Here is a 12,999-nt window from a genome sequence, read left to right as displayed (position 1 = left end):
ATATATATATTATTTTTTTTTGGAATCTGAGCCCGCCATCCACCCGCAGCAGTTATAGAGTCCGGAGGGACTCTCTGTCAGCTGCACATAGAGGAAAATCTTCAAAATATTTCTGAAGAAATAAATAATGCTCTATTCAATTAATGAGGGGGGAGGAGGATGTACGGACAGAGGCCGACACTTCGTCCCCACCCCTCGGGATCCCCTCATTACCTCTTTTACTTTTAATAAAATAAAACAATAAGAAAACAAACAAAAAAATTAAATAAATACGATTTTTCCAAAAATAAAATACAATTTAAGACGAAAACAAACAATGACTTGACAAAGACAAAGACTAAAGTAATAGAGAACTAGTAACTAATATTTTAAAAAAAACACTGTTATTTACATTAAGAGAAGAAAAAAACATAAATAAAGAAGGGCTTCCTGGGTGAACAAAGGCAGAGGATCCAAATACCACCCCCATAAGGGGAGGACAAAACACAAAAGAACGTGTGCATAACTTTATATTAAAATGCTTTCATGTAATACATGATTATACTGTGGGCTATGTAGCCACACCGTCGAGTTGCAGCGCTGACGTGAGCAGGACAGAAGCGTTTCGATACGAACTAAACCGAAGATTTCCGAGCGGACACGACTCTGAAGCGACAGAACTCAAAAGCGGAGAGGATTGCTTCGATCGTTGACGCGCACAGACGTTTTATTTCGATTTTCACTTCACTTCTTTAACTATAAAAATTGTAAATTATTTGTAATTATTTGATTCCAGTGTTTAGTATAGAATCGCATTTATTTCAATAAAGGAACTCACTGTAAGTACATCATTTCGTTTTCATTCTGTGCACCACTCCTTTGCATTAACAATCACAAAACGCGGCAACACGCCGCCCCCAAAATAGCTGTTCCCGAAACCAATAGCTACAAAGTCAAAGAGCCATAATTGGTGACCTCAACAGCTATAATAGTACGGAGGAACACAAAAATTGTGAACCCATATCTATTATATTTTATATTGATATTCTCATTTTAAAAGTCGAGTTGTAGTAAGTCATGTCACCAGGAGGGGAAGGTATAAATGAGGTATTATTTCTAGGTAGTCTAGTATGATTTACCTGCGTAATGGAAGCCACTTGGTCTGAGAACACGTCAAAGAGTTGGACATCTGATGTACCGGTTTCTGACCCTTCCTCGTTCACCACGACCATAGTTATATTGCCATCATTTCTCTGAGAAAAAAAAACAATATTATTGTTACTATTATGAAGATGTAGACCTCGGGAGATAAGAGGCGTCGGAAGACCTCAAAGATGATCCGAGGAGATAGCCGCGTGGGGGGTAAAAACTGTCTGCAAGCAGCAACTGACTAAATAAAAAGGAAGGATAGGGAATAGGCCTATATCTCGCAGTAGAGGGCAGAAAACTAGAAGAGAAGAAGAAAAATTGTTGTGGCTAGAATGGAAATGAAAAAGACCAAAAATAAGGAGAGAAACATTCAATAGTATTGCACAAAAAAATCTAAAAGTCATGTGTAAGATTGCTTGTAAATGAAAATCGTACTTATGTACTTGATCACAGATCACAGTTTATTATTTTTTTTGTTTTTAGATGGTAATTGCATTTATTATTTACCTGGCTTATTATGTACAAGGTTTATAGATCATTTAGTGGATTTTTGTTTCTTCTAGCTAATTCAATATGTTTTTATTTGAATCTGTGTTGGGAACAGGAGGGATAATCTAGCGTGGGTCAAATAGGAACTTCTCAGCATTTGCTCATTGCTGGGAGGAAACCACATAAAACTCCTGAGGATCACAGTTTATTAAACAAGTTATAAAATAAAATACAAGGACTCTAAAACTATCTTTTAAAAATAATCAAAATCACTGATTTTAAGTGAAAATAATTTTGTCATGCGAAGGTTTGGTCGCTGGCAGCATCTGTCTTGAGCGGTGATTGTGCAGAAAGAGATAGATTGTATTTTTTTTTTTGAATTACCTAACGTCTAAGTGACTCTGAAATCTAGCTACGGCTTATGCAACACCGTTTATCATGTCCCTACTCAGGCTTCATCTTTATAAGTTTCATAGCCTATGCCTACTTGTGAGTGGATTTCCTCTTAAAAGTTACTATAATTTCATGTAATTCATGAGTGAAAATTCTAGGCAAAAACACTCGCTATCTCGCTAGAGGTATGAGTTTATACATTTTATTGATTCTAAGTTAGCAGTGAAGTTACTTAGGTGTATGAAATTAATTCTTGATTTTACTAGAGATAGATTGCATGTGCATGTTGATTTTTATGGACTCCCGCTTAGTGCACAGGGCTGACAACCTGGCAGGTTTACCAGTGCAGGCAACCTGATGGGTTTGCTTGTTTGTTCAGGTACCTACTTATGAGTATCGAATCACCACAATGTATTAAGCGATGAGGTATCATAGCGTAAATTCAATGCAGTACCAGTGCTCTACGCTTCACAAGAAGTGAATAAGTAAAATTCTCTAATAACTTTTGACACATTGTAGTCGGGCGCTTCGAACAATAGACTCTAGCCTATAGCGGACGTTTTTCGCGATTAGCGCAAAATATATATCGCTTTCTTAAAATTGACACAATTTCTAAACCAAATAATATTTTCAATTGAAATTTTCAAGGAAATCATATATGACATTTGACTATCAAAAATAAATTATAATCATAATTTTTAATTAAGTATTCCGTATTTCACAATTTTAGAAGCATTGTAAACTCTAAAAAATAGCCTTCCCCTCCGAGGTATCATTCCCTATACAATGCTAATATATTCAAATAATAAAATACCAAACAGTAAACAAAACAGTGTAAGCGGTATGAAAAATAGTCCACTACATGAAATGACTCAAACTAAACTGGAGATTGAAATCGCATAAAAACTCCAGATTTCTGCCGATGCCTTTACAAGCGACACACTAGCCAATCCAACAAGGCATCTCAAATAACGTCAACAGACTGTTGCCTAGCACCCAGGTAGCAGATAACCCTTCAACGCGTTTTATTTCACACTGATAACAAACCCGTATATTGCCGTTTCCCGCCGATAACCGACATTCGACAAAAAACGGCATTTGCCGTGTCCCGCAGTTGACAGACAGTCCGCGAAAAACGGCAAAATCCGTGTCCCGCCGACAACGTGTTAAGAAACATCTGAGACATTATTATTTATCATTAGAATCCTAACTGTCCATCAAACCTCCTCCCTTAGTTTTTACCTCTACCTCTTTCCCTAAACTCCCTCTTTCCTCAGTCCTCCTTATTATCATCTTTGGTAAATTATGTTTTTTTAAATGTCAATTTGCAATTTATGTTTTTTTAAATGTTCAAGTACTATCTACCCTCTGATTGCAAACAGCTATATTTTATCAAACGTTTTGATCAATATCACTAGTCTGTTTTTGGCTGGTATAAGATATTGCTTTTTAGTAATAAGCCCGCCAATGTACTTATTTCTTTTCTGTACATAAAGTTCTAATAAATAAATAAGGTGATAAAGAAAATGGTCACCTGACTGAACGCCGCTAGTCTGTCGATAAGAGCGATGATGATATTCTTGACGTTGACTCCGGGCTGCAGCTCTGCGCAGGACTTGAGGAACGGCTGCAAGGTGGCGAGGTGGAACTCATCAGGGAACACCTAGAAATTATAAACAATTCACCATTGACGAACTCCGGTACCAAAAAATAAAAGTATTAAAATTTAGATAGACACATTTCGAATGGGAGTTTTTTACGCCTGCGGACCGCTGTCAACGGGATTTCATAATTTGCTCACTCCTTTCAAGAACGTCATAAATCAAAATACTTGATTTTTCAGGAGAACGTTTTTAAAGTTTAAAAATATAACACAATGTGTTAAAAATAAATATCAAGCCACTTATTGAACATTTTACTGTGCAACAGATCTTTTTTGGTAAAACCTGAAGGTTTTTTCTCCATTCGTAAAATATTTAGTATATTTTAAAAAATAATTAAACAATACCTTTTCTACAAAATGCAAAAACAAGACTTCCTGCCCTGTAGCGGGTAAATATTAATCTAAAAATATGCCGCTTTTGCCGGGATATAGTACATTTTCTGAGCATTCCGAAAACATGCACAACTCAAAATTGACGATTTTTTATTTACGACGTTCTTGAAAGGAGTGAGCGAATTGTGTACATATAGTTTAGATCTAAACAAAGAGATTGGTATATAATACTCATATAAAAACATTAAATAATTCCTTCTTTTCTGACTTTGAAATGAGGCCGGTGCAGAAGGTAAAAATACTCTTCCCTTCCTTAAGCATCAATCCACCCAATGGGTAGAAATACCTTTCCCGTCCGAATTGTGTAAATATCCAAAAATGTTGTATTTCATGATTGAACTAAAAAGATAGGAACTTGAAATTGGAGATATTTTGAGACGGTCCTACCTGGATGATGCACTCCATGAGATACTCCTGCGCGATGGCGTCCCGGCAGGACACGGCCTGCTCCAGGATTCCGGGCAGTATCAGCTTCTTGTACTGAGGAAGGCCGGCGCTCTCCAGCTGGGACAGCCGCACCAGGTTGGTCCCCACCAGGATGCGAAGCTCCTCCCTCTCGCGTTCCCGTCTCTCTTTGTCCCTGGAAAAAAAAAATATTTATTGAACACAATGAGTTAAGCAATAACGAAGCAAGCTAAATAAAATTTAAATTAAAAAAATAATGTTTTACCGCTTCAGTTATATTACGGCCAACCCCATGGTAGACGACTCCCGGGCAGACCACCAAAGAGATGGATCGATAGTGGTTAAAAATCAAGTGTTTGAATTTAAATATCATCATGTCTTACTACAAAGTGAATGCCGAAACAATAAATAAAAGCTAAATAAATAAAAAAGTCTCTACCCCTTATCTGCACACAATGGTGCATAGGGCACTGCATCGTATTAACGCAGTGTTATCTTGATCGTTACTTACAAGAAGGCGAGGTGATCGAACCTGCGCTTCAGTGACCAGTCCAAAGTTGTATTAAATATGTAAATATTAGAGTGTAAAATCACACTCTAATATCATATTTATTTTCACCCCCCTTGGGAATCGAACCCGGGACCTTTAGCACGTTAGCTATACACGGTAACCATTACATCACAGAGGCAGACTTAATAAATACTTCACCAATTTATCAACACATTGTTATCTGGCGGATTTTTCTTCAACCCCGACCCTTATTAGTATACTAATTAGGGTAGTATATTAAGCACAAGTAACCGCAAACTCAATTCTCATCTGTACAGCATTTTTTGACGTCTCTCGCGCTCTACCAAAAGTAAACTAATATAACGCTTACAAGTGTCTCTCGCTATCTACCAACAGTATGTAAAATACGCTTTTAAGCGTTTCCCGCAAACAATGCATTCACTGGTGGCGCCAGTCAGCTGTACTTCACATACCTATCGAAAAATCTACCCGTATGTGGAAGGTTCTGAGACCATTGCATATATACAGGTTTCAAAAATGAATGCAATATGGACGGGCAATAATGGGTGGAATGATGAACGTTGCACAAGTGTATAAAGTGTTATTCGCTATGCGAGGTATCACTGTATTATAAAAAATATATTTTGATTACCTGGAGTGACCTTGATGCTGCATCCGAACCCACAATTTGTTCATTTCGGCGAAATTCATCAGCACAAAATCAATGGCATCCTTTATCTAAAAAAAATATTACATTCATTAGACCAGGCATGGGGAACCTTACGGCCTTAAGGCCGCATGCGGCCTTTTGGCTATTCTATTGCGGCCTTTTGACTGATGCCAATTTTTTTTAAAAGTAACATTGACAAATATTTTTTGACATCTCATCAAAGATGAAGAAGAATATGGAAGTCTGGGCATTTACGGGCTTACGACCGTCATAGGCTGGTTTAAGTGATCACTTTACACACGTGTAACATTCACCAATTCTACCCATTATTGACAACCACACTACTCAAATTCTTGGAAGTTCTATATATATGAACCAATTTAGAAACCTTGTTCACGAATCACTAGAACTTCACTAGAGACATCTATTGGTGAGATGTAAAGAAGCTTTTTTCTGATGAAATGTAAAAAAGCTTCTTTACATCTCACCAATAGATGTCTCTAGTGAAGTTCTAGTGATTCATGAACAAGGTTTCTAAATTGGTTCATATATATAGAACTTCCAAGAATTTGAGTAGTGTGGTTGTCAATAATAGGTAGAATTGGTGAATGTTACACGTGTGTAAAGTGATCACTTAAACCAGCCTATGACGGTCGTAAGCCCCGTAAATGCCCAGACTTCCATATTCTTCTTCATCTTTGATGAGATGTCAAAAAATAATATGAAAATAACTCCTGTAAATTGGAGATAATCCAGATTTTGTGAACAAGTATTTGGACACACTCAAAATATTGTTGACAAATATTTTTAATGATGTGCGTACTTTTTTATGTATTAAGTATGTTTCTTATAGATACGCACCTTGATGATAAATAAATTTATTTGTAATTATGTATTTTTTCCATATTTTTCTAAATTGCATGTTTAACAATTTATATTGCGATATAATTAAAATATTTAGTTAATATGGGGGGTGTCAATGTTTTCTTTACTGCGGCCTCATGTTGAATCAAATAAGTGAATATGGCCTTTTGAAATAGAAAGGTTCCCCATGCCTGCATTACACCCTTGCGTTTTACAAATGAAACTTTTTTACGTTCTAGAAAAAAATATTAAAAAATCTAGCAAGACACATTACACATTCCAATAATTGAATATTCATTTCGCTCACTCCTTTCAAGAACGTCATAAATCAAAAATCGTCAATTTTCAGTTGTGCATGTTTTCGGAATGCCCAGAAAATGTACTATATCCCAGCAAAAGAGGCATATTTTTAACTTAATATTTACCCGCTACAGGGAAGAAAGTGTTGTTTTTGCATTTTGAAAAAAACGTATTGTTTAATTATTTTTTTAAACGTACTAATATTTTTCAAATGGAGAAAAAACCTTCAGGTTTTACCTAAGAAGATCTGTTGCACAGTAAAAAGTTCAATAAGTGGCCTGATATTTATTTTTAATACATTGTATTATATTTTTAAACTTTAAAAACGTTCTCCTGAAAAATCAAGTTATTTGATTTATGACGTTCTTGAAAGGAGTGAGCGATTTGTCTTCTGCTCCACATACTGTTGTAATAAATACGAGTTTAAAAAATGTGAGCCTGTATTTTAACCCATTGCACCACTAATACAGATGACATAATTTGTTCATACAACACACTATTTAATTTAGACACTTTTTTATTACAATGACATTATTATTACACACAAAATAAAAATGGCAAAACATAAAAGCATCCTTATTTTTTTGTTCGTAAGCTAGATATACTTATTTAACCGAAATATACTTATTTATGTCATTTTTATGAATAAAGTTATCAATGCTTTAATATACAAAATAAAGTTATTGTCATCAATTTAAAAGTAATAAAAATCACTACAAAGACAGCCGGCAAATCGTCGGCTTTGTATTGCAATGGGTTAAACACGTTATTATCGTTTTTTCATCAACCCCGACCCTAATTAGTAGTCATATACTAATCACAAGTAATCGCAAACCTAATTCCCATCTGTACAATGTTTTTTGGCTTCTTCTACGCTCTATCAAAAGTAAGCAAATAGAACGCTTATAAGCGTCTCCCGCTCTCTACCATCAGTATGTTAAAGACGCTTTTAACCTTTCCCTTTCGGTGCAAAAATAAAATGCGCGTCCCGGTGTTGGGTAGGCACTACACAATAAAAAATTAGCGATTTTAAATCGGAAAAATACGGACATTCATAGCTAATAATTAATTATAAATGAAGTCAAAAATCATAAAAATTTAGATTTATTTGCTGAAAACATTAAAAAAAACCATCTGGTAATGCTCACGGAACAAGCATAGGTCCCTTCTTGTCGGAAGCTCAAGAGCTACTGACCGCTAGCCAGAGAACATTGAGCTTTGAGCTCCTCACGCATGCACAGTGCAAGTATGCAAGAATGAGATGCGAATATAGTGTCGCGGTCTTCATGCGCTGTTTATACACAAATTTATTTCCGATATTCACAAAATGCCTCCGATGTACCTGATAAATGATGATTTTTATTAATATTATTTTTTAAATCAATGCGTAAATATGTTATGGAGGAATACCTAAAACCTTAGCCTTGTATTTATTATATTTATAGAGATATTTTAGTTATTAGAAGCAATGTGTACAAGGTACACAACACCGGGAAGAGAGTGTTAACCGTTTCCCGCAAACAATGTGTCAACATGTGAACATCCTTACAGTTCCTTCAGCCTCGTTTTCCGCCTCCGCTACATCAGGAAGGACGTTCCTGGTGCACTGCAGAAGGTAGTTCCTGAGAAACAGTCCTCGGAGCGGATGCTGAACTCCCCGACACATCTCTACTAGGTCCTGGAAGAGATGAACATCGACGGTGCTTTGAAAACCATTTAATCCAAGGTTCAGAGATAAATTTAGTCAGTTTTATTTATTTATTAAAATTGATTTCATTCTTTAAGGGGATACAACGCAAACACAGAATTCAATCACCGGCCGACCACCGGAGAGGTCACACGTCATTTCATACCAGATTTTTTTTAAGAATGTATATTTTTTGTTTTTTAGAATATATAGAGAAAAAATATTTTAATATATTTTTTTTAAACTCTTAACTTTGCAATTTCAAAACGATATAATTATTTAGAAACAAAACCAATTTTTTCAATGCAAAGAAGCTCCTCACCTTGAGCAGGTCCCTCTTGAGGCTGTTGTTGGTCTTGATGTAGACCAGCCCCACGGTAATGAGCAGGTACAGCCTCGGCACGATGTTGCCCGCGTGCTGGACGAGCTCGTACAGGTCGGCCACCCGCCGCCCCTTCTGGAACTCCTCCAGCAGGTACAGCTCCAGGTAGCGGAGCTCGTCCGTTATCGCCATGTCTGGTTCCTCATCGTTAAGGACAAACGGAGAGAGGGATGCTAGACAGGGCGCTTACACCAGGCCTTTCTTGTCCCCTCAAAAGAGCACTTAAAATAAAAATGGATTTTAACCTTTCTGAACTAACTAACTAACTAACCATCACGCCGCTTTCCGCAGGGGTAGGCAGAGAGAATAGAACGCCACACCACTCTGTCTTTGTAAACATTCTCCGTCTTTTCCACGTTCATGCATCTCCTCATACATACCCGCCGATTATTACGACTCCTAACCTGACCACTTTTAAGTATTTGGCATACCTGATCGTGCCATGTTTTTCTCGGTCTTCCTTTGCTCTTTTAATATTTATATATATATATATATATATATATATATATATATATATATATATATATATATATATATATATATATATATATATATATATATATATATATATATATATATATATATATATATATATATATATATATATATATATATATATATATATATATATATATATATATATATATATATATATATATATATATATATATATATATATATATATATATATATATATATATATATATATATATATATATATATATATATATATATATATATATATATATATATATATATATATATATATATATATATAAATATATATATTTTTTTTTCATGTACATATTGTATGAGATATTATGGTGTTAGAATCAATTTATTCAATATTACCCTGGACTGGTACCTGAAGCGGAGGGCTGATCACCTTTCCTTCATGTGTTAATGATAAGATAACACTGCATTAATATGATGCAGTGCCCTATGCACCATCGGGGTGCGGATAATGCTTTGAAGAAGAAGAAGAGGACAAAATTAAATACAAGTATCCACAGATGTCATTGCTATACAAGTTGCATCATACCAACTGACAGATGGACTTCATTAACGTGGATACTTCTTTGAAAAAAAATTCGCACCGACGTTCATTTACGTTTATACTCCCGGAAAGGTTGAGTTTTATACTGACATTTTTTGGTGGAACTGCATTTAATATAATAAAATAACAACTTTGTAAATTTTCCTCATAAATTTTATCTGACCAGCAACTGGATTTTGTCATAACCAACATCACCAGTCTGAAAAATTACATAATTGTTTTTTTTTTATATAATGCCCTTGATTATGGATGGGATTTATTAGTATGTATTCAGATTCACAATAACTTCTTTTTCTAACCCTTATCCGCGCCTAATGGTGCATAGGGCACTGTATCGTAGCGACACAATGTTATCTTGATTGTTACTTACATGAAGGCAAGGTGATCACTCCTGCGCTTCGGGGACCAGCCCAGGGTAATGTGAAATAAATATTAGTGTGTAAAATCACTAATATTCAATTTCACCCCCCCCCCCCCTGGGAATCTAACCCGGGACCTTCAGTATAGTATGGTAGCCAAACATGCTAATCATTACACCACGGAGGCGGATTACCGGAGGCGATACATTTACCCTAGCAAAACTTATCATATATAAACTCATTGTCCGCCTCCGTAGTGTAATGGTCAGCACGCTCGGCTACCGTTCTGGAGGTCCCGGGTTCGATTCCCAAGGGGGGTAAAATAAATATTAGTGATTTTTTCACTGTAATATTTTTTTAATATTACCCTGGACTGGTACCTGAAGCGGAGGGCTGATCACCTTTCCTTCATGTGTAAACGATCAAGATAACACTGCGTTTATGTGACGCGGTGCCCTATGCACCATTGGGGTGCGGATAAGGCTTTTTATTAACATAAGTGATCACTTTGCATACGTGCAACATTCATCATTCTACCCATGAACAAGTATTTGGACACATTCGATATGGTGTGAAGGATACATAGTTCGTAGTAGCTTTTGGGGGAAAGCATCGATGTCCTCAGCTCTCCCAGCATTGTGGACGCGTGCTTCAAGGCCTCTGTGAGCTTTGACTTGTCCAGACATCTTTTCATCTGAAGGGCCTGTAATGAAAATTACAAAAATGTAAACACTAGCGTAAGAAAAATATATCGCTCACTCCTTTCAAGAACGTCATAAATCAAAAATCGTCAATTTTCAGTTGTGCATGTTTTCGGAATGCCCAGAAAATGTACTATTTCCCAGCAAACGCGGCATATTTTTAACTTAATATTTACCCGCTACAAGTAAGAAAGTTTAATATTGTATTTTGAAGAAAAGGTATTGTTTAATTATTTTTTAAAATATACTAAATATTTTTCAAATGGAGAAAAAACCTTCAGGTTTCATCTAAAAAGATCTGTTGCATAGTAAAAAGTTCATTAAGTGTCTTGATATTTATTTTTAATACATTGTATTATATTTTTATACTTTAAAAACGTTCTCCTGAAAAATCAAGTTTTTTGATTTATGACGTTCTTGAAAGGAGTGAGCGATATATGTATAAACATAAATTTGGAAAACCGTATATTATTTTTTGAAATATCAACATAGCTGAAGAAGAAAATGGAAGTCTGGGCATTTACGGGGCTTACGATCATCATGGGCTGGTTTAAGTGATCACTTTACACGTGTAACATTCACCAATTATTTTTTTTGTCACGTTGTTGTTTTATTGGCTTATAAGCTAATATGAAAAATCACAAGACAATTGGTAACATTCTTATTGAAATCTGTAAAGAACTAAGGGAGATATGAAGGTTTAAACTTTAGATATCTGAATAAAACGAAAAACGTGCGTTCGCATACGTCATCAAATTTCCGTCATTGAACGTTTTATGACGTAGCATGTTTTACTAGTATGGATTGTTTGTTTACCACTAAACTGCCATTTGTGTTATACAAATATGAGGGGAGGGGGGGGGGGGTTGGGAGAGTGCCGCCGATAATTAAGCCATTTTAATAAAATAAGACCATCGTTTCTATGACGTCATTCATTACCAACTTACGAAAACAACGTATTTACGAAGGCGAATTTTCCACAAGAAAATGATGAATGAAAATATTGATTATATCGGCTGTTATAAACACAAAACGAATCATACACAATCCTTTATAGCTTGAGTATGTTAAATTAGATGTTCCTCCTGTCTGATAATGATCCATTCTACCCATGATTGGCAAATAATAATTGATAAATAACGAAACTACTAACAAAAGTGCTATCAATAAACAAAAAATACCCATAGCTAGAAACGAAATAGATCGCGTCCTTCGGCCACGTCATCCATAAATGATGCGCGGGAAGGCATTGTAAAATTGAATTGTAAATATGTCTATGATAAAAATAAACAATAAATCATTGCACAAATTAAATGACAATTAATGGGATGCGGTTACACAATATTATTTGATCGGTGTTCTAGTAAGAATCTTGTATAAATATTGGCGTTACAATGATGACAGAACGGCGTAAACAATGGATCTGTCATTTGAGGAAATTAATTAGGGCAACAATTGATAATAAAATTAAATATTTGTAACGAATCATGAAGTATAATAAAGTACCTGAACTTTGACGACACTCAAAGACTCATCCAGCAATTTTTCCTGCTCTTCCATTGGTGATGATTGATTCGTCATTGGCTGAAATCAATATGAAATAAATATAATCAAACTAAAAAACAGTTTTAAATAAAACGCGATAAGTTAATCAATTTAATTCATTATCACAAACTAACGGAAAGCCAATCCCCGAATAATGTAGTCATCGTCGATCTTATTTCCGACAGTTGACAGAACGGCTGCGCTGTTATGAATTCAGCCGTGGAAACGCTACAGTCAATGTTATTTTAGCGAGTGTGAAAAATTACCTTGAAATGTGTGTTATTTTTTGCCGCAACAATAATTCGCTGATAAGGCGGGTTTTTATAAAACAAATAAATGCAGGCTGCGCGACGCTCCGCTCGACACTTTTGACAACTCGATAGAATGAATTTAAATTTATAGCGATTAATGAATGATGAAAATGGCTTTGTATGTCATAAGTAGGTACTGCT

At 35.4% G+C, this 12,999-nt stretch overlaps 1 protein-coding gene across 2 annotated transcripts in view; it reads right to left on the bottom strand.

Annotated features, from left to right (window-relative positions):
• The window catches only part of LOC148299489 (vacuolar protein sorting-associated protein 35-like), a 28,622-nt gene extending 15,689 nt beyond the window's left edge, over positions 1-12,933 (bottom strand). The window contains exons 1-9 of one of the 2 annotated variants that reach the window (XM_088276019.1): positions 12,814-12,933; positions 12,509-12,586; positions 10,884-11,004; positions 8,826-9,019; positions 8,366-8,494; positions 5,635-5,720; positions 4,454-4,646; positions 3,545-3,673; positions 1,119-1,232 (exon numbers count right to left, since the gene is read on the bottom strand). In XM_088276019.1, coding sequence (XP_088132145.1) covers positions 1,119-1,232; positions 3,545-3,673; positions 4,454-4,646; positions 5,635-5,720; positions 8,366-8,494; positions 8,826-9,019; positions 10,884-11,004; positions 12,509-12,583 — 1,041 coding nt within the window. In that variant the 5' untranslated portion in view covers positions 12,584-12,586; positions 12,814-12,933. Of the gene's footprint in view, positions 1-1,118; positions 1,233-3,544; positions 3,674-4,453; positions 4,647-5,634; positions 5,721-8,365; positions 8,495-8,825; positions 9,020-10,883; positions 11,005-12,508; positions 12,587-12,681; positions 12,778-12,813 lie in introns of those variants that run through there. The other variant, XM_088276018.1, reaches the window with a different exon arrangement.
• Between the last annotated feature and the right edge of the window lie 66 nt (positions 12,934-12,999).

This window comes from Brachycentrus maculatus, unplaced genomic scaffold (genome assembly GCF_059751285.1).
Source record: "Brachycentrus maculatus isolate JH-2025_06_01 unplaced genomic scaffold, ASM5975128v1 h1tg001123l, whole genome shotgun sequence".
Taxonomy (NCBI): domain Eukaryota; kingdom Metazoa; phylum Arthropoda; class Insecta; order Trichoptera; family Brachycentridae; genus Brachycentrus; species Brachycentrus maculatus.
The sequence above is the reverse complement of the archived record's forward strand: the minus strand, read 5'-3'. Positions and strand labels throughout refer to the sequence as shown.